Here is a 24,270-nt window from a genome sequence, read left to right as displayed (position 1 = left end):
TGTTTTCTTATTTTCTCTTAAACAGAGTGTCTGTGTCCTTGTAGAGGGAGGAAGATAAAAACAAACTGTGCAGAGAAATACAGGTGATGATGAAAACTGACAGATGAGACAGACAGGTCAGACATCTCTCTGAAACTCGGTGCATCATTAATAACATGCTAAGAAAACATAAGCTGTATTCAGTCAGCATGTTGAGTTGTAAGTGTTTTTTTGCTTCTCAGTTTTGACCGACTTGAAGGTTTAAATATCCTCAACTATAAGGATCATACAGTTTATCCTGCTGTTGCAGCCCCCCTGTTGAAAATATGTTCCCGCACACACATCAGCTCCATTCACATTCTCAGAACAATGAAGCTCTCACATTATTTTAATTCTTACTAATCGTGCTATAATAACATTTACAAACCCACAGCTGAAGCCTTCTGCACTGTACAGTAATTATGTGGGAAAACTGTAAACTTCTGTTCACACTGTACTGTGTAATTACATGAGCTTAGCGCCCTTGTATTAAGTTATAGTAAGTTGTAATTACAGGAAGCAGGGTTAATAAAGTGCCATAAAAAGGTACTAATGTGGCCTAATGTTGCATTTTAATGGACCAAGTATTGGATTTTTTTATCACAAGGCCACAAAAATGGTCGGTTTGTTATGTTTTTCTTCACTAGTACAGTTAGAAATGTTGTGGATCTACAAGGAGCTAAATGAAGAGAAAAACAACACACTGTGGCTTCACAGAATAAAATAGCATAAGGAAGCAGGTTCTGTTGTCAGGAGGAGACATATCAGTCTTTCAAAGAGCCTCATCTTCAAAGTCAAGTTGCTTTGCTTCAGTACTTTATAGGTAAGGGGTTTACACTCCTTGTGGTGCTTTTGCAAACTTCTCCTGAGAAGGGACTTTGTGTTTTGTTTTGTTCAGATGTTACAGCACAGGGAAACCTTGCAAAGACTTTTAAAAGCCTCTTTTGCTCCTGAAGGACAAAGTTGATGGCACCTCACTGAGGATTAGATAAACTACCGAGAGGGCATTGTTATGAAAGGAAAATACCCATCCAAGTGTGGGTGCCAGTGAAGTGAAGTGAAGTGAAGTGAAGTGAAGTCTATAGGTGCTTGACAATGTAGGCTTGATGCAGCTCATGGTAAAGCTGATTAGAGTATCTCCCTATCATTGATCATCTTTAAATGAGACCTTAATGTAATTCTCCACCAGGGTTGTCCCTTATCACCGATCCTGTTTGTGATATTCATGGACAAGATCTCCAGGCGCAGCCAGGGGGAGGAAGGGGTCCGGTTTGGGGACTTCAGAATCACATCTCTTCTTTTCGCAGATGATGTAGTCCTGTTGGCTTCATCACACCATGACCTCCAGCGTGCACTGGGGCAGTTTGCAGCCGAGTGTGAAGCGGTCGGGATCAGAGTCAGCACCTCCAAATCTGAGTTGGGAGAGAGTTACTGCCTCAAGTGAGGGAGTTGAAGTATCTCGGGGTCTTGTTCCCGAACGAGGGTAGAATGGAGCGTGAGATGGATCAGCAGTTTGGTGCGACTTTGGCAGTGATGGTAAAGAGGGAGCTGAGCCAGAAGGCGAAGCTTTTTCAATTTACTGGTCCATCTACGTCCCAACCCTCACCTATGGTCATGAGCTCTGGGTAGTGACTGAAAGAATGAGATCTCGGCTACAAGCGGCTGAGTGAGTTTCCTCTGTAGGGTGGCTAGGCTCAGCCTTAGAGATAGGGTGAGGAGCTCAGACATCTGGAGGGAGCTCGGAGTAGAGCCGCTGCTCCTTTGCATCTAAAGTGGTCAGTTGACGTGGCTCGGGCATCTGATCAGGATCCTCCTGGGCCCAGAAAACACTGAAGGGATTACATATCTCATCTGGCCTGGGAACACCTTGGGGTGCCCCAGGAGGAGCTGGAGGGACATCTGGGGTGCTTTGCTTGGAGCTGCTGCTCCTTGGATGGATAGATAGATAATGTAATCTTTAACTGATTGCAAAAAGACAACTTTCTTTTTTGCACACTAACTATGCAAAAAGGAAAAGATATAGGCTGAGACAGCAGTTAGAGGGAACAGATAGCCTACACCCTGCAACTGCACTTCATCAACTTCTGGGATGAGAACCAGGTGGAAACCTAAAACATTCCTTCAGCATCTCAGACGGATCTGCTTGTATTAGGAGCTGCCATGATTTCACACTAAATTGTCTTTCTGACACTGTTCCACATTCCTGCCCTGAGAGGAAAAACCTTTCTTTTTGCTTATCCAGATCATTCAGCTGTTATCTATTTTACTGTAAATCATTTGGTCGTCCTCCTTCCTGTTTGGCTTAGGATTTAAACTAATGAAGGAGGAGGCAGACACCGCAAAGGGAATTAATGTGATGGGTCAGGACCTGGTGCTCAAATCAACTTAGTGCAGATATGCAAAGTAATAACTTACAACCTTTATTTATCCAGTGAAACCTGACAGAAGACACATGCTGTTTTCCATTACCTCCCTGAATCACACTCACACCCTTTAACCCCTGACACATCCTGGACTTACACACTGCAACCACAGTCTTCTACATCTTGTTGACAAGTAGCCATATCAACGCAGTGGATTTAAATAAGTTTTACTGTACCACCTGGTCTATTTGAACCAGCAGCCTTCTATTCACAAGCCACTTTCACTAAGCTCAACACTACCACCACCTAGCTCATAAAAAGGAGTAGCAGTATTAATATTAATAGTAATAAAACAGTCTATAATACAGCAGCAACAAATAAAACTTGGATATTTGTACATTACCATTTTAACAGAGATCTAAAAGCACAGGGCTGTAATATTTATAGCCCGTTTTATGATCATTTGAGGCCCGTAAAGCTGATGTAGCACAGCAACGCTTCATAGCAACAGGATAGCTCTGAGTACCTGCAAGAGAAGGCAAAACAGGCGTATGTCTTCACACTAACAAGAACCAGGTATGCGCACATACATAGAACACACACCCATTAGATATTGGCTAGGGATGTCAAGAAAAAAAAAAGTAGGTCAATTTATGTGTCTTGTGTGAGATGGGATTTCTGCCTCCAAAACAACCATTTATCTTGGGGGCCTGCACATTAGCACACCAACACGTGGGCTATCATTCACTAGCAACCTGCTGAGGAGAGGACTGAAACTGAGGGAAAATATCACAGAGGGTGAGATATGAATGTATATTTATAAAAATTCTGAAAGAAAAGTGAGTATATTATCAAAGAATAGGGTCTTTAATTGAGTTTTGTTTACATTAGCTGTTATTTACCTTCTAATAACCACCAACAGATGCTGAAATTACCTTCTGATTACCCTACATTAACAGAGTAAAGCAATAAATTAACTTCACAAGCCAACTGGCCTTGTTATTCTGTTTGTGAACAAAGTCACATACAGCGCTGGCACTGAAGAAATAAATTAATGTAGGGGAAATAAAAAGAGTCGGGAGAGAGAGAATCTTAGTTTGTTCAATTCTACTGGGTGAAAAAAGGACAAGAAGAGAAAGCGCCTGAATTACAATGATTTTACAAGCCAACCAGCTACTTTTGTGCTTTGTGTATGCACTGTAGGTGTATAGCTGTGGCCTTGGCAAAGCGCCTCCCATGAGGAAGGGAGGCTGCATAATACTGGAGGCCAGAGGTGAGACTTTCACGGCTCTGCACAATACATATTCAATACGTACCGGGCCCTGGCTGCACTGTTGCAAGAGCTTAATTAAAAAGTAACAGTTCCAATACACTGGAGTCTGGCTGACCCACATCCCCTGCTAGCTCAGTGTGCCTGTTAACGCTGTGTGTGTGTGTGTGTGTGTGTGTGTGTGTGTGTGTGTGTAGAAGAATGTTGGGGGCACTTGAAAAGGAAAATGAAAAACAGTAAAAGTCAGTCAGAAAGAGGATACACACTTGGTGCATTTAAGCAGCTGTTAGCATTTGAGTGAAATAGAAAATGTGAAGGGGTGTGTGTGTGTGTGTGTGTGTGTCTTTGAGGACATGAATTATTCACAATAACCCAAGGCAGTGGTATATAGCACACTTCTGCCTGGTGTGCACGCGTCCTGCACGTGCATGTGTGCAAGTGTTTGTAAGCGCAGAGTGTGTAGAAATGGTGTGCGAGGAAGTTTGAGTGCAGTTCAGCCATATGCTGTGGACCTAATCCACTATGACAAACCTCTGACATCACATGAACAACAGGCATGCTGAGCAAATCTACTCATTCATAATAAATGAGAGAGTGAGGGGAGGAGAGAGTGGAGAGTCTCCAGGGAAGAAGAAATAAAAATACTAAATAAATAAATAAATAAACCGAGCATCTCTATTCGTGGCAGCCAGCATTTCACCTTGAAAAGATGGGGAAAAAATCAAGTCTGTGGTTCTGTTGCACCGTGTTACATCCAGCCAATCATAAAACAGAATAACAATCGTTACAAGACAAAAATGACTCACTATAAATAGCAAAAAAGTACGAGTTAATCACAACCTACGTTAAGTGAAAAAGCAGTTCCTGACTTTATCATTCAGACGAGAATGAGGACATGATTGGATGTCTTGTCTTTGCACTTCCTGTGCCCGTACACTGCAACCATACAGGAATGAGTAATTGTAGAGTGAGTGATTATACCTTTAAGGATGAACAGCTATAACTTCCTGTGCTAAAAGGCAGCCATTAAGTGACAACAATAAAAGGGAAAGACTGGCACAGAGCAGTGCTGTAGTGCTAAAGTCTTATTCTTTTTTTCTTGGTCTATAAAGGTATCTCTACAAATCTGGTTGTGTCCCTAAAGAGATTTAGTTCTCTGACAAAGGTTGATGAGCCCAGATGAGCTTCATATTGTATCATGAGGGTGCTGCAGTCTGTAGAGTGTGGCGCTGAAATCCCAAGGGAGGTTGGGGTTAGAGAGGTGGAGGTACTGTGTGAGACCCTCTGAGTTTCTAACTCACAGTCTGACTGCTGCTGGGTCATCCATTATTTAACACACAAACAGAGCCACACATGTGCTTTGCCATGTACAGCTCACATACACTCACACCTTACACAACTACTACTTCCCTGAAAGTTACCAACATCTTGGGAGTCTGACTGTAGCCCTGATGCAAAATTCCATTACTTTCCTGTAACAACTTTTTAGTATATGATATGAAAATGTCATTTCCTGGTTTGTTAAGGCAGATAGTGCTACTGAGGAAAGTCATCACACTATGTAACAAGGAAAGTTCACTCAGTAGAGTGCAGCTTTTCGCGAGGTGTGTCTGGGGGCATTTGGGAGGGGAACAGGAAGTGCAGGGCAGGCTGTGTGTCCAGGGTGTATGCTTGACAGTAGGGGGTTGAGGGGAAGATAATGTGCAGGTTAAACTATCAAGGTGTAACCAGAGTAGACAACCTCAAATACAATGTTCCTCTCCACTCCTAAATATACAAGAGTTGAATCTCACTCAATTGTCCCTCTGGGCTTCCTTACAGTCAAGATGTGATGAAGATTACAAAAAACAGGGATTTATTCATCTCTAGTGGTGCCTAGCTTTAGTGGATCATTACATATCGGGTATGAAATTCATCTGCAGATGCTCCAGTTCAAAATGAAATCGAACTTTTCTGTGGATATCAGTTTTTGAGCAACAAAAAAAGCAAAAATGTGGCCTGCAACAGACCCGGCAAGGCTTGTGTTTTAGTCTTAACTGACTGCCGGAAATGCCTTTCACTATGTGATTCTGTTGACAATTTGAGGACCCTAGTGGCTGGTTAAGGAGTGAGGTGTAAACAGTCAATGACGAGAAGTCCTTGAGAATGCATACAAAAAATATTAGGCTGATTGGTCCAGTAGTTTGAGAGATTAGCTGACAGACAGATACAAACATGCACACAACCACACACAAGACTGAATGCTTTCACCTGGAAGAGACGGAGGTCGATTACTTGCAATAACTGAAAATGCTTTCATATATTCTTGTGATCAAGAGACATGATTTTCTGGTTTCCTGGATCAGTCTGGGAAACACTGCTCCCAACCACGCTGCTGCCGCAGTCCAGAAATGCAATGACCCACAAGTACCCTCGCCTACAAACCTACACTAACCTAACCTCCTGCATACTGAAAATGCAAATACAGAAAACATCCAGCCTTCTTCCACACAGGACCTGTCTGAAGTCCATCAAGCTATAAATAATTCAATCAACTCAACCCACTGCTCACCATTCATTCTGACCGGGCAGCTCATGAATCCAGGGCACTGGGTTCTCTCCCACAAAGCCCATGTCATCGTGGGAACTGGAGGACGATTGGTCGGAGAGGTGTGCAGGAAGCAGGGGCGGCCTATCGTCTTCGATCATCACTATGTCGTCCTGTGGCATGTTCACAGTCGGAGAGAGCTGGTAGTTACCTGAAGAAGAGAGAGGAGAAGAGGTTTTATAACACAACGTAGCATCACTTCTCAAGGTTTTCTTTAATTAGTGGTGGTCTGATAACAGATAGATAATCAGACTGAGAAAATATATGAACATGCTGGAACAAAGTTTGCACACACTCCACTCCTCCACAGCCATGTTTGTGTAAGCACAATCATTTTGTCTTACTTTAGTAATTACCAAGATAATGCTGTATACACAGATAACTTTGGCCGAGATAAGTGTACTATGGAATTTTCATATCAGGACATGCCTGAAGGACATTAACGTTTCTATACAACTTTGCAATGCTGAACGCAGACACAGATGCTGTATAACAAGACAGTACCTGCTAAATGGTTGCAGGGTCATAAGACTCATGAAAACACACAAAAATGGACAGCACAGACACAAATGATTGATTTAATGTCTGTCCTCCAGAATCCAGTCTCTTAATGTCGCAGACAAAAGTTGTAGACCCGACTAGTTTTATCCATTCTCTTTCACGCTTCTCCAAGGACAAATATGAGCAGAAGAAGAGCTCCCCTGATCTGTATTCTGTCCTGCCTGACCCTCCCGCTGAGGACTTCTTTGAATCGCTCCTTTGCTGCTCCTCTGGAGTCAAAGTCAATGGGGAATGTGCTGTCGTGGCTAGCACTCAGCACCAAGGGCAGAAGAAGGGTTGTTCAGCAGCATGAGAAGTGGCATTACAATACAGAGGTGGAGGACTCACTCTGCAAATTTGATCAGCGCATGACTTACTATGGACACATGAAAGAAAGTCAGGACAAGTGGCGAGATTAAACTTTAACCACACACCTGCTTGCTATTAGACGTAGGTTTAGAGAAATGCTGGACTTCCTGTGGCTTTTGCTTTTGTTTCCATTATCGGAGAGCCGTTTTGCAAATTTAATAGCTTAGGAACAATTGTGTGTAATCACTAACAGCAGACAACAATATTTACCCTGGCAGGATCCCAACATGAATCTGAGAGGCATTTAATTTCACTGGGGCCCGGCGAATGATAAATGCATATTGTGGAAGTAAATCTGAGCACCAATCAACGCGGCAGTGAGGTGTGTAGTGCAGTTTAGTTAGTTGCAGGAACCAAGGATTATAAGAAAAACAGAGATACAAAACAAAACAGCTGCGCAGGGGAGGAACCAAGGTGGGCTGAGACACCCCGCCCACCCACTGAAGTCAAACTACAAACAGAAAATCAAGCAGAAATAGTGTAATATGCTCGGTTATTATTCATACATGTCAGGAGTCTTATCAGTGGCATGTGATAAAAGAGATTTATTATACCTCATGTGAATATATGTTTCATACTAAAGGCTTCAGATGCAGTGTTGGAGTTGTTTGATTTAATAGTATCACTAAGATAATAACTCTCTTTGTAATTACCAGATTTTTTTTCATCTTACCAACATGATGATTATTTTATTCTCATGAAACAAAATCTTAATTCAGCACAGGGCAAATTGCTGTATACCATGACTGGAAAACCTCCCCAAAAGCCGGCCCCTGTACAGTATGTGCGCATCTGTTAATTAATTCTTTTGGAAGCCTCATCCCTTTGTCTATGGACTGCTCATCTGAACCAGTTAAGATGGCTGCCAACACTGTACAGGTGAAATGAAGGCCATTTCTCACTCGGGCAGCTTGACAGAGAACTATGGGTAATTGAATTCACCCTGTACTGTAAATCAGCAGGACTGCAGTAATGACAGTGATAAACTCCAGGAAGTTGGTTAGACTAAGCTGGACTTATCACCTTCAGAGCATGCACACCAAGTAGTGAGCTACATCGCAGCTGGGTATCTTTATTAATCACGTATCTTTAATCACATTTTCTTTATACTATTATCTGTGACATGCACATTTGTTGTGTTTGAAAATACAATAGTTCCTCCTTCTTTGACCACCAATTCAACTAATGCAATGAATGCCAGCATAATCATATAGGAGGGGATTTCCCTTGACACAACAGATACAGATATGTTGTACTGAACAGCCATATTGGCACATGTCACTGTAGTTATTGTACCAACTGTTCCAGCTCTATGGTAAAATCTGCAAATGGGAAAAAAAAGATACATTTACTGGTGCAGTTTATGGTCATTACTGCTTGTGTAGGTACTGCAGCAGTGGAAGAAGCACTTAAACCTTCAAGTAACAATAGGACAGTGTAGAAATACAAGCCGGCTCAGGCTTGCTGTGGACCAGCCCCTAGTTAGGCTGATATAGGCCTAGTCTGCCGCGGGACCTCCCATGATACACTGAGCCCATTCTCACTTTCTCTCTCTCTCTCACGCTCTTAGATTAGATTCATGTCCTATTACTTCATGTCACTAACTCAGCTTCCTCTCCGGAGCCTTTGTGCCCCACTGTCTCGCAGGTTCCCTCGAATCACGGCTTGAATCGTGGGTCATGGTTGCACCGTTGCCGTGGTCCTGCCTGATGCCTCCTACTGCTGCTGTTATTATTAGTCATACTTCTACTGTTATTATACACAATGATTATTAATTTTGTCACATACATATACTATCATATATTAACATACACTTAAAACATATATACTACCAAAATACTATTATTACTAGAATATTATTACTAAAATTAATGTTAATGTAGCTTATCTCTCTGTGTCTCTCCCTCTTTTAATGTTTTATTTTGTCATATTGATCACTGTACATTATTATTTTGATCCGCTCTATACACACAGCATCTATTGCACATCTGCCCCTGAGGTTTCTACCATTTTCTTCCCCGTAAAGGGTTTTTTTCTGAGGGTAGTTTTTCCTTATCCACTGTGAGGCTCCAAGGACAGAGGGGTGTTGTATGCTGTAAAGCCCCCTGAGGTGAATTGTGATTTGTGACATTGGGCTTTATGAACAAAATTGTATTGAATTGAATGGTCCAGCATTGAAATGTCTACTCAAGTAAAAGTACATGGCATCAAAATATAGTTTAAGTACCAAATGTAAGAGTACTCATTGTGCAGAATGGCTTATACCAGAATTATACTGCTGATATTATGTCACTGGATTATACCTATTAATGTATAGGATAGCTTAAACTATTAAATGATAATTTGAATGCTAATAATATTTTGTATTATATTTTCTGACACTGCAACTAAGATAATTTAATAAATGTTGTGGAGTAAAATGCACAATATATGCCTCTTAAATGTAGTAGAGTGGAAGTATAAAGTAACATAAATTTAATTACTCAAGTTCGGTACAATTACCCAAAACTGTACTTAAATAAAGTGACTGAGTAAATGTATTGTATTACTTTCCACCACTGATAATGTGTGAATGATTTGCAGAGTTGTTTTTCTATATATATTCTCTGTACTTTCTTGTTTTGTGTGTCTTATCCTCTGTACAACAGCCGAGTTTTGTCCTCAGAGTCCTTGCACAAGTCCTCTAAGCCAGTTCTCAAACACTCTTCCCTCCCCTCTTTGTCGTCAGTGTCTCTGCTTTACAGTCATTTTAGCAAAAGTGCGGCAGTGTCAATAAGAGATGCCCCGCGGTTGTGTGTCCATTGGGGCCATTCTCATACCAGCCTTTACTTTCTCTTGGCTTTCCCTTAGCAGAGTTACCTCTCAGTTGCATCAGCGACACTGAGAGTTTCACTACAGTAGCCACCTGGAAAAGACACACCGTGAAGTGGTATTATAACAGGGAGAGCTGTTTCATTAAAAGAAGTGTTGTAAGAGCTTGGGTCTGTGTTTCAAGTACACAAAACTTTCCTCTGCATTCCCAATACGCACTCTTTAGGACAATACATAAGTCATTATCGCCTTACATTCACTCATGTCAGCAGACCACTTTGACTAACAGAGGACACAGTTTTAATTAGAAACTCGGCAAGCTTCCCTCTCCCGGCTTAATGAAATATTTCCAGTCAGGACCTCTTGACACAAGTGGCCAGCTCTGCAGATGAGGAGTTGTTAAAGTCATTCCACTTCACTCTTTACTAAGTAGCTAAAGGACACATGCGCTCATGCAATAAATGGCTAGTGGACAGGTATAGTTGGGGCCATGCTGATGATTTGAAAGGTGAAAATAATTAGAGAAACTGCAGCACTTGCTTTTCTGCAGCTGTCAGCGTAATAAGCATAAGGGGTAATAACCCACCCACCCCCAATACTCCAATACAGCACACAATGTTAAAACAGATTTAAAGAGACGAAAAGAAAATGGAACAGTGCGTTTATGTGTTAAAAGGCTGTTAGGTTCATACAACTGACTGACTGGGCTGACGAAGATAACAACCAAAAGGCAGAGTGCAGAAAAAGGCAAAGTCTGGAGAGGAAGAAGACTGTTCAGCACCTTCAGTGGTGTTTTGGCACAGTGAGGTGCGTATGGAGCTGCTCACTCACTGTTTTAACACTGTCGTCTTTTACCGGCACCTCACAGTCGGCGACAGGGGGAAAAAGGGCAGGTGACAGCACCAGCAGAGACAGTTTGCTTCCTTTCGTCAGCCAGATCGACAGACGGTGCAAATGTGTGTGCCTGAGCTCGAACTAGTTGGAGGCATTTGAAAGTCAAGGTTGTTCATTATGAGGAGATGATTCTGAATGCAAACAAGTGCTGATGAAACATTCTCAGTGGCTTGTTTGTGGCTTTCTCTCATGTGCTTTGAGTGTTGTCTCTGTTGTTTACATCATTTTGCTCAGGGAAGGTCATCTGAGCTTATTGGTGTCCTTAGCTTTAAAGCAGCGTTTTACTCCTTAGTTCCCAAGCCCACTGGCACCCCAGTGAAATAACCACAAGCATTTAAACCTATGAGTGCTGTGAATGTAATTATTGTTTTCACCAAATCACATAACCGCTATCTTGGCCACAATCAACACGCTGTTATTCAGACTGTGATGACCTCGGCAATCCTTAAAACACTGGAGCCTTTCACTCAGTTCAGGGAATGAAAGCAAAAAAGAAAAAACGACAAAATTAACATTACGATGCCTTCGCAAATGACTCAACAGTCACACACATGTCTCAGAGACATGTCTTCGAGGTCACATGGGGACAAATATTCATCCAATTATGATTAATGGTTCACAAAATCTGTCTCTTCCACAAAGGGGCTATTTGGTGTTTGTTAAAGAGCTTCTGATTCATGCTTGCCATCCGTGCAGCTTAGGAAAGAGCTCTGTGGCAACACGATTGTGCCACTGTGGCCTTTGTCACACTGCGATTAAAGATAGCTTCTCATGAGTCACGCAGAGAGAAGCACACACACACACCACCCACCACCTCAGCACCCACCATCCATCCTGCCGAAAACAAACACAGGTTGTTGGATGAGGCTTACCATGAATCAGTTTAATTGTAATGTGAGGGCTAAAAAGGGTCACAGTGTGATTACAGTGGCTGTTAATTTTAATGTTACAACATTACATTTTATTGAAGCTGTGGTTCATGAAAAAATATTTTCACCACTGAAACACCAAAAAATATGTTTTTGTTTTTTAAATTAATATTTGAATAAACTGGGGTGATAGGGTGATAGGGCCCAAATCTCTAATGTAATTTAATATCATGGTAACAGTATATCACAAATTATTCTGTGCATTCAATCAAGAAATGGTTTAAAATCACCATAGCTACAGTACATTATCGTATTTGATTATTTTCTTGTTTTATTTGAAACAAAAACAAACCAGAAAAATAAAAAAGCCTCACATAAGGTGGCTGCAACCCAGTCCATAGGGTGCTGGCTTGGGAACCGGAGGGTCCTTGGTTCAAGGCCCCATCAGGACCAAATACGGAGCATGGACTGGTGCCAGCTGGAGAGGTGCCAGTTCACTCCGTGGGCACTGCCAAGGTGCCCTTGAACATGGCACCAAACCCCCAACTGCTTGGGGCGCTTGACCATAGGCAGCCCCCTCGATCTGACATCTCTACATTTAATGGTCCTGTTTGTGCATGTGTGTATTTCACACCTGTATGTGTATGACAACAGAGTGAAAAAAATTAATTTCCCCTTGGGGATTAATTAATATATATATATATATATATATATATATATATATATATATAGATATATACACACACATAAAAAAACACCTGAGGTAAAAACGAAAGACTCAAAACAGTAAAATTAAAATTCTTTAAAAATGGAAGCTTTAAGGTTCCTCAGAACAATAATTTCAAGACTGTATTTATGTATTTACAACTTCAAATGAAGCCAGCGCCAAAGTGCCAAGAACTGCAGTTCCTCAAATGGCCACTAGAGGCTGGCTCCAAGATGGAATCAATCCCCAAAGACCACCATGTGAAAATGTTCAACTTTACAGCAGAAATAAACACGTTTACAGCCTGGTACAACAAACATTTTTAGTCTCATGAAAACTGCACAGGGGGTGATTTTTTTATATAGCTCACCTATTTAAATATTATTAAGGCTTAAAGTAACGCATAATTAAGTGACAGAAGGATGCTGTTCCTTGATAAGTTGCCACCACAGCAACAACGTTGGTTAACGTAACCATGGTGTGACCACAGATTTATGGGGTATAGGCATAGCTGTTGCTATTTCACTGTATTTTTAATCCATGAATGTTAATCATAATGTTTTGGTTTCCTATAAGAGTCTTGGCTGTACTTAAAGACCCTCTAAAGAGTCAGATATTCAGTTCTTGACGTAAGTACATTTTGTTTTAATGGTTTGCTAAAATTAGCAATGGCATTATCACAGTTAACCATAGCTGTAAATATACAGTACAAACAAGCCAGCAGCTAGCATTAGGGTTAGCTCTGACCTCTTGTCTTCATATAGTTGCTTCTGGCTCCAAAAAACCTGTGACGGCCTTTAAAACATAAGTCCTATACATAAGTCCACCAGTAGGTGACGTCACAGTGTCTATGTCCATTATTTAATGTAGCCTATGCTGTACTCGCCTTCTCCATGTCCTATCTGTCCAAATAACGTTACCTTGGAGGCGGCTGAATTCTCGTGGGAATCATGAGATCACGCAAGAATCAAGAGATCACACAGAGATCAGAAATTTCCCTGGTAGAAACAGTATTGCTAGATCTCTACCGTTGGACACATTTTTACCATTGTATGTTATATATCATCTTATTACCCAACCCTAAAATGAATGAACTGTACACAATAAACAGCCACATTACATGGATGCCATCCTTTCTATTCCCCCACTGCATCTCATTTTTTTGGATAATAACGTCCAAAAGATGCTAAATATACAAAGGAAATCTTTCAGTAGATGCAGCCTGTCCTTATGTTCCACACTTGACGAGTCTGCAGCAGCACCTGCTCAAATAGTACAATCAGTACAGTGGGAGTTACGTTTCCACCACTGTACAGGCAGCCCTCTGGCCAGGCATGCTCAGCATGTGGAAGCTATTCCATGATATTGGAGCAGAGATGTTCTTCCTCCCTCTGGCAGAGAGTAAAGACAGAGACAGATGAGCTCTCTGGCTCGAGAGGCCACCTGGCTGCATCCGTCCAAACGGATCAGAGCTTCACTCTCCTCTTTCTCTGCCCTCTGACCAAGCGTTGCCTGTTGAAACATTGAGCTGTAAGGTGAGAGGTCACACTAATAGCCCCACTTCATCTTCTTTCTCCTATACAATTCCCTCCATCTCTGTCCATCATGCACTTTCTCTCTCCTCCTCCCTCCTTCAGTGACACTTTGGCCTATCGATCTGACTGGAGGAGAGATCATTAGTTGATATACGGCTATCAGGCCAACACAGGGACTACAGGCAGTTATCATCCTAAGTACACACCGGTGGCAACCAAAGCCTTAAGTTTACCAGTTGTTTGGTCAAATGGGCAAATACACCAGAGTGTGTTTAAACTGAACCAAACGGTTGAGGTGTGTGAGCACCCATGTTCTAAGAGGGATTCCCTCATCAATGCAATTGATCAGGACATTAAGCTGATTCAGAACATTTAGTTGATTTGCTTAATGACAGTGCTCTACTTGCTTGTAGAGAAATGAAACATCAGGATTCAGCTGTCTAGGATTTGAATAGAAACGCCAAACACTGAGACTTAAAGAGACATGTGGAGTTAATCAGTGATTCCCATGGACCTAGAAACAGAGCACTCAGCAACCAGTCACAAGTTGTTTTTGTCTCAGCCCCGGGTTGGGAAGTGTTGTCATGGAGGTCCCTCTGACCACAAAATGTGACTATTGTTACTGTATACTTGAACATCTGGTGACAGCTTAATGCAGCACTATTTCCATGGAAGTCAATAATGCAGCCAAGATGCTGTCACTACTGGCATAGGTGATCTTAGAGCATCCAGAGTAAAACTAAACTAACCACTTCTCTGGCATATATTACCATGATGAGGCTAAAAGGTTTTTCTATTCCAGAGGTCAACCCATCAACAGTGTAGAAGGAAGAGCCGCCCTCCCATCCAAGCCTGTTATTTAGCCTTTAAATGCCATATCAGGGAATATCATTTCTGACCACCTCAAGCTTTTTATACAAGCACAAGTTGCGCTAGCTGTAAGCCCAGTAGGAGCATGCTATGCATCCACACTTCAGGCACTTCTTTCAGAAACAAATATGAATCTATCATATCACCACATTAAACTAACTAGATTTTAAATGTAGTATTGCTGACCTGAACACCCACACAGGTGTTTTTACTCTGGTTAATTAGATTTCTGCTCATGAAGAGGCTGAACAGAGCTATTCTGGAAGTGTGTGAGGTCACCAAACTTCACAGACTAGTAAGAATGATGAAGGAAAAAGTTGTCTCAACCAAACAGGTATGACAAAACTAATGGGAGAGTTGGAGAGATACCAATCAAGCGCAATCTGTACACGCCCACACAGTCCTTGGAAAAGGTCTAATTAGAGAAGTGAAAACACCTGTGTGGGTGGACCGTGTGGCCCTAACTATATATCAGGTTCTTGCATAACCATACTTAAAAATGGAAGGTGCTAATGGAGTGATATTGTTATATCTTGATGGATCTGCAATTTGTATCTTTTTCATCTTTCTTTTTCTTGTTTGTCACTTGGGAAAAATATTCTCACCATTAACTGTCTGAATAAAACAAACATTAAAGCTGTAGTTAACTTTTATAAAAAATAATCTTGCCTTGTAGCACTTGTAATGCCATTCCTGTATGCCGACAGAAACAACCAACTCAAGCTGAGGAGTCTCTACAGCAGCTGTCAGTCATGTCAATCATGGCTCGTGAACTGCAGTCGAACTGTCAAACTAGTCAGCGATTGATCAAATACGAATTAAGATTCTTGCTGCAATGACTATTTCTTGTCTCGGATGTTTATAGAAACATATTTTAGTGTACTGTTTAGCTGTAGAACATGACTAGGTCACAAACTTTCTCACCTTACAGCTAAACAGTACACTAAGATATGTTTCTGAAATGCAGTAACACAATCTTGACTCATGTTTGATCAGAGCTGCCTAGTATGACAGTTCATGATTGACAACTGCCTTAGGCTAGGCTCACACTACACTACATTTCTGTCCTCTCCGATGGTCACTATGTCAGATTAGGCGATTGCGGAGTCATAAAATCTTGCCGTGACTTTGCCGACAGACATGACAGACTACACGATGGTCCACTCCAATTATCCCCGGTCGTTTTTCATGACATGTGTGATGTCATCGGGTTATTCTTGTCCTACTTTTATTACCATTACTATTATTTCAGTCACTGTGTCAGTTCATGTGCCAGCCGAAATCTTGTTGTAGTAACGTAAAAAGTGCCACCAGATGTCGGGAGCTACATTTGAAGTACCATACGCAAACATGCAATTCACTGAATCCTCCACAAAAAGTTCCTGCAAATGTTTCACAATAAAAGCCTGTTTAGAAACTTAAGAGATTTTCTCAACCGAAGTTATGAGGGGCTTTTAATTTTATACAGATACAGGAAGTGTTAGTTTGAAATGACGGCGCGATGCATTAACTTTATAAAGGCAAACAGGAGTGGTTAAAAAGTAAGAGTATAAAATACTTAGGGAATAATAAATAATGACCCGTTTATAATGTAGTCTGTTTCACATGAAGCTGGTGAGTAAAATTCCCGCCACTATTTTTAAATTTTATTACTTTAAATCCTCCATCATGAAGAAAGAGAATTTTTTGCTAGCTTGATGCTAACGGCAGCACTCACCAGGTTGCTACCTCTGCTATTTCCCGCCAACATTTTTCCTTTTTACTCGGTGTGGTAACGTCCCTAATGTCAAAAACTCTGGGGTGTTGTTGCCGTACAGTTTCCACGGCAGCAGATCACTCTGTGTTTCTATTGGTCAAAGTGACAGCTGTGACGGGAGAAGTCGTGAACGACAAAAAGAAAAACAAACATGCTAGACTTTCTGTTGGAACATCGTAAGGCGTCCCAGACTTGGCATCGGTTGTCGTCTACTATGACACACTACACGAGATGAAACGATGGATTATCATGTACGACACTCGTTGTTGTTCACAATCCGAGCCTATAATCAGGCTGATATTATGTAGTGTGTACCAGGCATTGGTGACTCCTCAGCTCTGATTAGTCGTTTTTGGTTTGCCATGGTCTATTCTTGCGAATGCCATGAGTGGGAAGTAAGAGGAAGAGGAAGAGGAAGAGGAAGGACGTGACTTTTTTCACAAACTATCTGTCTCATGTACTTCCTTCAGAATAAAGTGACAGTTTCATCAAACATGACACAAAGTTATTGTCATAAAAGTTACCAACTGTAGCTTTAAATGAATGATGGCTGAATTCCATGGAGATGCTTTAGTTTCAGGGTACTGCTATTATGCATGATGGCTCTCCGTCACACTGTCATGACTTACTGGGGCGTTTGAATAGACTGGAGCTATTATTAATGTTATTAATAACACCTGTGCTTCCCTTGCTGTGACAAGTCAAAATATCTGCTGTTAAAAGGCCTGTTCAGCCAGTATGTGTATTACAATTCAATTTTTCAACATCCATCAACATCAACTGTTGCATTTTACATGGTTGTTATTAAGAGCACAGGTGCCTCAAAAGTGTTTCAACAGAATGTGGTAGAAATGTGAAAAGCAAATACATCTCTTCTTGGTCAAATGGCTGCAGTGAATACGTACAGTAAGGCACAAGAAAAGGGAAAATTCCAGGGTAACACCATTTACGTCTCTGTCATTTTCTCACTGAGGCGTGCTAATAGCACTCTCAAGCAGTCTGGACTCCAAATTAAGGGAGGTCACTGTGCCTCATCTCCTGCGCTGATGGCTGAGCATACAGAAAAGGTGAGTCTGCGGACTGTGAAATACTGGAGGTGAGGGGACGGCAGGGTCAAGTCCTGGAAAGACGATCCCACTTAAACACCATTAGGGAAGACTACAGTGTCTGGGGACAGCCAGACGTTGGTGTGTTCGTTGTAGTTTCATCCTTTAAATTAATAAATGTCCTCATAATGTCGGAAAAATGACCCAAACTTTGCTGTTGCAAACTTCTTTCAGTGACTAATTTTGAAAATAGGTCAGTGTCTACGGGATTTTGCACTGTCACACATTACATCCTGTGAACACCTTCTTTCCTGTGTGACAGCAGCATGAGTCCGCTTGCCTGGTTCCTACCTCCGGCTTTGCATCCCACCCCTCCCTCACTCCTGTGCCAGTCCTAGGTGTGCATTCTGACTCAGGCGCTTGGCCAAACAGCCACATCCACAGAAACCGTCAGTCCACGTCCCTCAATTTTCACCCCAGCATGTGGACCCCGCACCCGGCAGCGCTTTTCAATTAGACCGAACGGAAGGCAAGGCCGGGTGTGATGCTAACGACCTTTGCGTCAAACCTCGACTGTCGCTGTCACACTGTGCGCATGCGGGAGTCTTCACTCAGCTCCAAATTTCCTTCCTTTTAATCAATCTTTTCTTCCTTTGTTTCTTTCTGCTTTTCCATCTTTGAGTGAGAAATAATCTCAGTGGATTCTCGATTCTTTCACCCCAAGGGCAAAAGGTGGATAGAAATGAAAGGCAAGCAGGAGAAGAGAAGGAACAAAAAGTGTCAGGAACTCATTTTATTTGAGCAGGGAGTTCAAGCAGAACGCACTGTATGTTCACCACCTGCTAGCTGTGGATTCAGCCTCTGGCCGTGATGCTCTGATGCATGGAGTGTGCACGTGTGAAGCTAAAGCTGACAATATCACAGCATCGTATGGTTTACTGAAGCAAACAGGGAATGGGATTACCTCTGACTATTGATCAGCTCACAAACACACACACACACAGTAGATAGTTGTGAATGACAGCCCAAAACACTACTGGAAAGATCAAGGCAAAAGTGCCCTTACAATCAATGTGATGGCACTATACCACCTTAATACCACCTGTCTCCTTCCTGTGTCATTTGGTGCTTTTCTTTGCTGTTGCCATGGTAATAATAATTCCTATAATTCATTCAATTGTACCCATTCCCCCCTGAGATCCAAGACCTATTCTTACTGTTTCAGAAGAAAGGCAGCAAGCTACCTGTGAGTGCTGGGAGTGGACGAGCTGGTCCAGGTTCTGATCAATACCGGGGGGGGGGGGGGGGGGATACGGCATCCATATGACATTGCAGTAAGAGAAAACAGAGAGCATAGCAGCAACAATCATAAGTGGGCAGACATCTATAACTTGCTGCTGTCTACAATAACTCATAATCAAAGTCCAATCTTAATTCTGGAGAAGCAAAACCATTTCCCATTTACCTCCGTACCTTGGTCCACTTATAGCAGCACAGGCAGTATAATGGAGCACATGAGAGGAAATGATTCGGTTAAGAGAATCCCTCCGTTGTCTTTTGAGACATAAAATGCCTCAGAGTTTTGTCAGCAATCACTATTTGCTCCAAGGAATAATGTATGGCTCACATCAGTGGAAACTGAGCCTTACCTGATGGAGAGGCTGTACGTGAGTCTGTCACTGTGCGTGTACATGCAGCCACAGTGTGTGTACATTGAGTTGTATCTATGCCCAACCATATCCCAAAGTCCACGTCTGGCCTTCGTGATCCGGTAATTTAGCAGGCGTAGATACACTCGGCATCGGGCTGTCAGTCAAGCCCTGGTGGCTGTGTGCTTCCTGACCTTGCTGAGCCGATCTCAGCATCTGTCCTCTAACCATTACTGTCACATCTCACGCGCCAGGCAATATGTCTGAGCCCATCTGAAGTAACACATAGAAGAAGATAGAGAGTGGAAACAGATACCGTCTTTCTAGCCGGCAGAAGTTTACTAACAGCACAGAAAAATACATTTCACAGTGTCTTATTAAGTTATGAGACAGCAAGAGAAAATTTTGTTATGTTATTTTCTTACAATGTCCCCATGTCTGCTTATTTATCTCCTTAATTCAAACTAAAGTGGGTAAGTGTAGTACACTGACATTTTGGTTAAATTTAGAAAAGGGAAAGAAAAAAGAAACAGTCCACGTTAGATGAATGTGAATGAGAATGATATGTCAGGATTGCTGATGCTATTCACTTTCAAAGTAAATTTTCTGACATTTGATCAAGGTTAACTAGATCTTAGCTCTGCGTCGTCAGTGAGATGCAAGGTCATTGCCACTTTCTTGAGGGCAGAAGACAGATAGACTTTTTTCTGCTTTAATGCATTCTAGCGACAAGATGAAATACATTTTCTGTATTTTTAGTAAATTGAAAAGAGGAGAAAAAAGATCCGATATGCAGTAAATGCAAAAACCAAAAATTTGACCGACCTTTGCAAGCAGCAATTCCTGCCCCTACTTCTCAGGTGCTGCGTGTTACCTCAGTGCGGCAGTGTTGTGTTGCTGCAATGAATATAAACTCAACTGCGACTGCATCAGAAATTTAAATAACAGAATTGTGTCAATTTAAAAAGATGACAACCTGTCACAGATTGTTGGCATGGGTTAATGAGGGCACAACTCAGAGACAGCCTCAAGACAGAGAAGAAAAGACGCTGACATTTTCTCACTGCGAGACAAGCTGAGTCAAAGATCTGACACTCCGCCGAGCTTCGGCTGTGATAACTTACTGCTTTAGCACCCACTCCGCCCCCAACCCTAAAACTTTTCCACTTGGCTCATTTGACTCCCACTCTGCGGGATGAGATGAGTGCTGGGCGCCCTTGAAGTTTCAATGGCAAGAAACTTTTCCATCAGCGCGCCCACAGTTGCCGCTTATGATCTGAAAAGCCTGCGTCGGGAAAGCCAGTGGAATAAATAAGCCAAGCTGAGAGGAAAACCAAACCAATTTTGAGAACTTCTGATTTGGGGATGGAGGAGAAAGACACGATGGAAGAGTGAAAGGAGAGAAGGGGAGGCAGAGACAGAGGGAGGGAGAGTGTCAGGGGCAAGCCCTATTGATCTGGAGGCTTAATTAACCATCAGATGCCTCTGACACAGCCTCTGATCTTCTATGATCAGTGGCAGAGTGGCACCGCTCTGGGGGAGACGGTGAAGAAGAGGATAGGAGAGAAACAGGAGAATGAATGGGAAAGGGTGGAAAGAGGTAAAGTGTAGATCATTGACAGATTGCAAATTCACTCCATCTGAGGAGAGGTGGGTGGAAGGGTAACGGGGTGGGAGGTGAAAGAGGAGAAAGTGTGAGTGATGAGGAGATCGTGAGATGGTGGGGAGAAAAAATGGGTGAGTTTGGAGGAATAAAAAATGGAGGAGGGGGAGAAAAGAAGATGTAGGAGAAGTGGGAAAGTGGGAAATAGGAAAGTAAGACAGGAAAACAAGTGCATGGAAACACCTACTGTGTGTGCTGAGAAATTGGGCATGGAACATGCAACTACGCTACATCATCCCCCACAAACACGCCCTCTTCACATCTATGCAATCACCTTCAGCTTCTCTGCGTATGCATATGCGAAAGGTCCGTCGATGCTGAGATGACAGCGGTGACGGGTTGAGGATTGAATTGCCAATTCTAATACACCTGAAGAGACGAGATCTCAGCCCTCTGATGTCAACTGGGTAGAATGGAAATTGACCCAAGTGAAACCAGTCGGGAGTGGAGTGAAGGCAGAGAGGATTGGGGATGACGTTAATCCTTGAGAGGTTTGAATAGTGAAACAGCGCACCTTGGGATGTGGAGTGATGAGGAGGGGGAGGAGGCTTTGATTGTGACGCTGGTTGGGGGTTTGAGGGAAAGAGCGCAGAGGAGCTGCTGGGGTGGATGCTGAAATTGATCAGGGCATGTCAGTTTACAGACAGCACCAATTCAGGGGGAAAATATATCCAATGAGTGTGAGGTTAGCAGGTCAACCACACTTCCCATCAACGTGAACGGGGAGTGATCGGCCAAAAAAAAAAAATCCAATTGGTGGAGTCATTTTGTCTATTAGAAGGTTGAAAGAGACACAAAGGTGCTGAGGGGGAGGGTGAAAGAGCCTTACTGATACACCACTCACCAATGCGTCCGATCATATTAGTCTGTGGTGTGGAGTTGTTGTCCAAGCCTTCGATGCTTTCATACAGTGAGTGGGAAATCCGGCGCTCGTGGTTGTCCAGTAGAGAGTTTGAAGGATGCTCTATGACCGGAGGGCTGCCAGGGGCTACCTACAGAAACCAGGAGAGATGAAGAGTAGACATGAGGCTGGAAAACAGGTGCAGTGCCAGATACATTTTCCATTTAGTCTGACGAATAACTAGTGTTCTTTAAAGGGCCAATATGAAAAAAATCACCATAAACATTTGAGGTATATTCATATTCATAACTGAAATTCAAACAGAACATCTTACCCTGCAAATTCTACGTTTGTCAATTGACAATAAAAATTATCTGCTACTACTACAATACTATTTTAACTACTACTAATGCTTAACTACAACTTTTTACAGCATTAAAGATCATTACATTTAACTATCTTACCTAAAATTTGGGACGCTGTGTAAAACGTATATACTGTAGATACACACTCAATCTGAATGTGATGTCTGCAACGTGTTTCGAAAAAGTTGAGATGGGGCAACAAAAGACTGGGAAAATTGTGGAATGCTCAAAAAACACCTGGAATATTCCAGAGGTAAACTGATTGATTGGTAGCAGGTGATAGTATCATGATAATCCTCAAAAAGATTAATGGTCACAAAACCACTGTCCGTAAACACAGTTCATTGCTGCATCTACAACTGCAAGTTCAGACTGTACCATGCAAAGTGAAAACCAGATATCAACAACATCCAGAGACACTGCAGACTTCTCTGAGCCTGAGCTCATCTGAGATTGACTGACACAAATTGGAAAAGTGTGCTTTGCTGAGACAAGTCCACATTTCAAATTGTTTTTGGAATTCAATTACGACATTGTGTCCTCCAGGCTAAAGAAGAAAAGGACTGTCCAGATTGTTACCAGTGCAAACCTCAAAAGCCAGCATCTGTGGTGGTATGGAGATGTGTTTGTATGTAACTTGCACAAAGAATGTTGAAAAGTGCGTACAGGTTTGGAGCAACATATGCTGCCATCCAGAAGACACAATGCCAAGCCACATTCTACACGTTACAACAGCATGGCTTTGTAGTAAAAGAGTGTGGATACTAGACTGACCTGCTTGCAGTCTCCCTTTACAAATGCGTGGGACATTATGATGTGTAAAATATGGCAATGAAGACCCCGGACTGTTGAGCAACTGAAGTCTTACATCAAGCAAGAATGGGAAGTAATTTCATTTTCAAAACTTCAACAATTAGTGTCCTCAGTTCCCAAACGCTTACTGAGTGTTGTTTTGAGAAAAGGTGATGTCATACAGTTGTAAACATGCCCCTGTCCCAACTTTTTTGGATCACGTAGCAGATATTAAATCTTCTTTGGACTGTATTCAATTGAATATAGGTCACAGAGGAATTACAAATCATTGAATTCTCTTTTTATTTATGTTACACAGCGTCTCAACTTCATTGAAATTGGGTTTATATGTTATTCTGTATATTAAAAGCCCTGTAAATCAGACTGAGACTGATAATAGATTCCAGCAATGAGTCTTGCTTCACCTTTTTATGGAACATGTGTATCCTGTATTGTGCCTTTGAAATAATCATTAATCCCAAGTGAATGTGTGTTAACACAGATCAAAAGCACAGATGGAAAAACATTTTAAAAAAGATCAAGTAAGGAGACTATGAACGTGCCATATAAACAGGAAGCTACACACACACTAAGAAATTCACACACAAAAGGAAGAAACGGGTCTAAACGGCTCCTAATGTGATGCCATCAATACTCCAGAAACATGGAACTGGTGCTTCAGCGTCCATCTCAGCTTACGCTGGTATTTTCTGGCTCAGCAGTGTGAAACGGCTCCTGTAGTAGTCCGAGCTGGATAAAGCTCCATGGATTTCCCATAGGCCGATAGACAGCTGTCTCTAACAATGAACCCCAGTAAATGGACCAGTGACATTTGCCATGTGGTCGATACACAGCACTGCTGGTTATTGAGCCCAGCGTACACTCAGTGCATGTGTCAGTCTTGGCAGGGGGACACGCTTAGTGGTTAGTCTTTGGGTCTGGAACCACTGGGCCTGGATGCTATGTCCGGTCTTCAAAAGCCAATAGTCTGTTAAATGTGGTATTTTTAGAATAGAGACAATGGAGCTACCACAGCAAGAGTCAGGAAGTAGAGAGGAAAAAAAATCTCACATCCACGTGCAGAGAGTTAGAGAATAAAGCTCGGGCCTTGGCCTTATTTCCCACAATGCTTCATAGCAGCCTGTGGGCAGCCGGGGGAATGCACTGGAGAAGAACTCCCTGTACAGGACCTATTACAGATAGCTCCCTTACAGCGAGATAGTCCTTCGCAGTTCAACTCTGTACCTCAAGCATGCTTTAAACCAGGAGGCCCTGGCTAATATTGATGTCTCACAACACTCTGCTGGCTCCCAGCCATGAGAAAGG

At 42.2% G+C, this 24,270-nt stretch overlaps 1 protein-coding gene across 6 annotated transcripts in view; it reads right to left on the bottom strand.

Annotated features, from left to right (window-relative positions):
- The window catches only part of LOC117264743 (partitioning defective 3 homolog), a 424,452-nt gene that overhangs the window by 150,041 nt on the left and 250,141 nt on the right, over nucleotides 1–24,270 (bottom strand). For all 6 annotated transcript variants that reach the window (XM_033638949.2, XM_078162514.1, XM_033638950.2 and 3 more), the window contains 2 exons: nucleotides 21,791–21,938; nucleotides 6,203–6,389 (listed from right to left, as the gene is read on the bottom strand). In XM_033638949.2, the coding sequence (XP_033494840.2) occupies nucleotides 6,203–6,389; nucleotides 21,791–21,938 (335 nt within the window). The remainder of the gene's footprint in view (nucleotides 1–6,202; nucleotides 6,390–21,790; nucleotides 21,939–24,270) is intronic.

Source organism: Epinephelus lanceolatus, chromosome 20 (assembly GCF_041903045.1).
Source record: "Epinephelus lanceolatus isolate andai-2023 chromosome 20, ASM4190304v1, whole genome shotgun sequence".
NCBI lineage: Eukaryota > Metazoa > Chordata > Actinopteri > Perciformes > Serranidae > Epinephelus > Epinephelus lanceolatus.
Note: the sequence above shows the minus strand (reverse complement) of the source record. Positions and strands in the feature narration are given on the sequence as shown.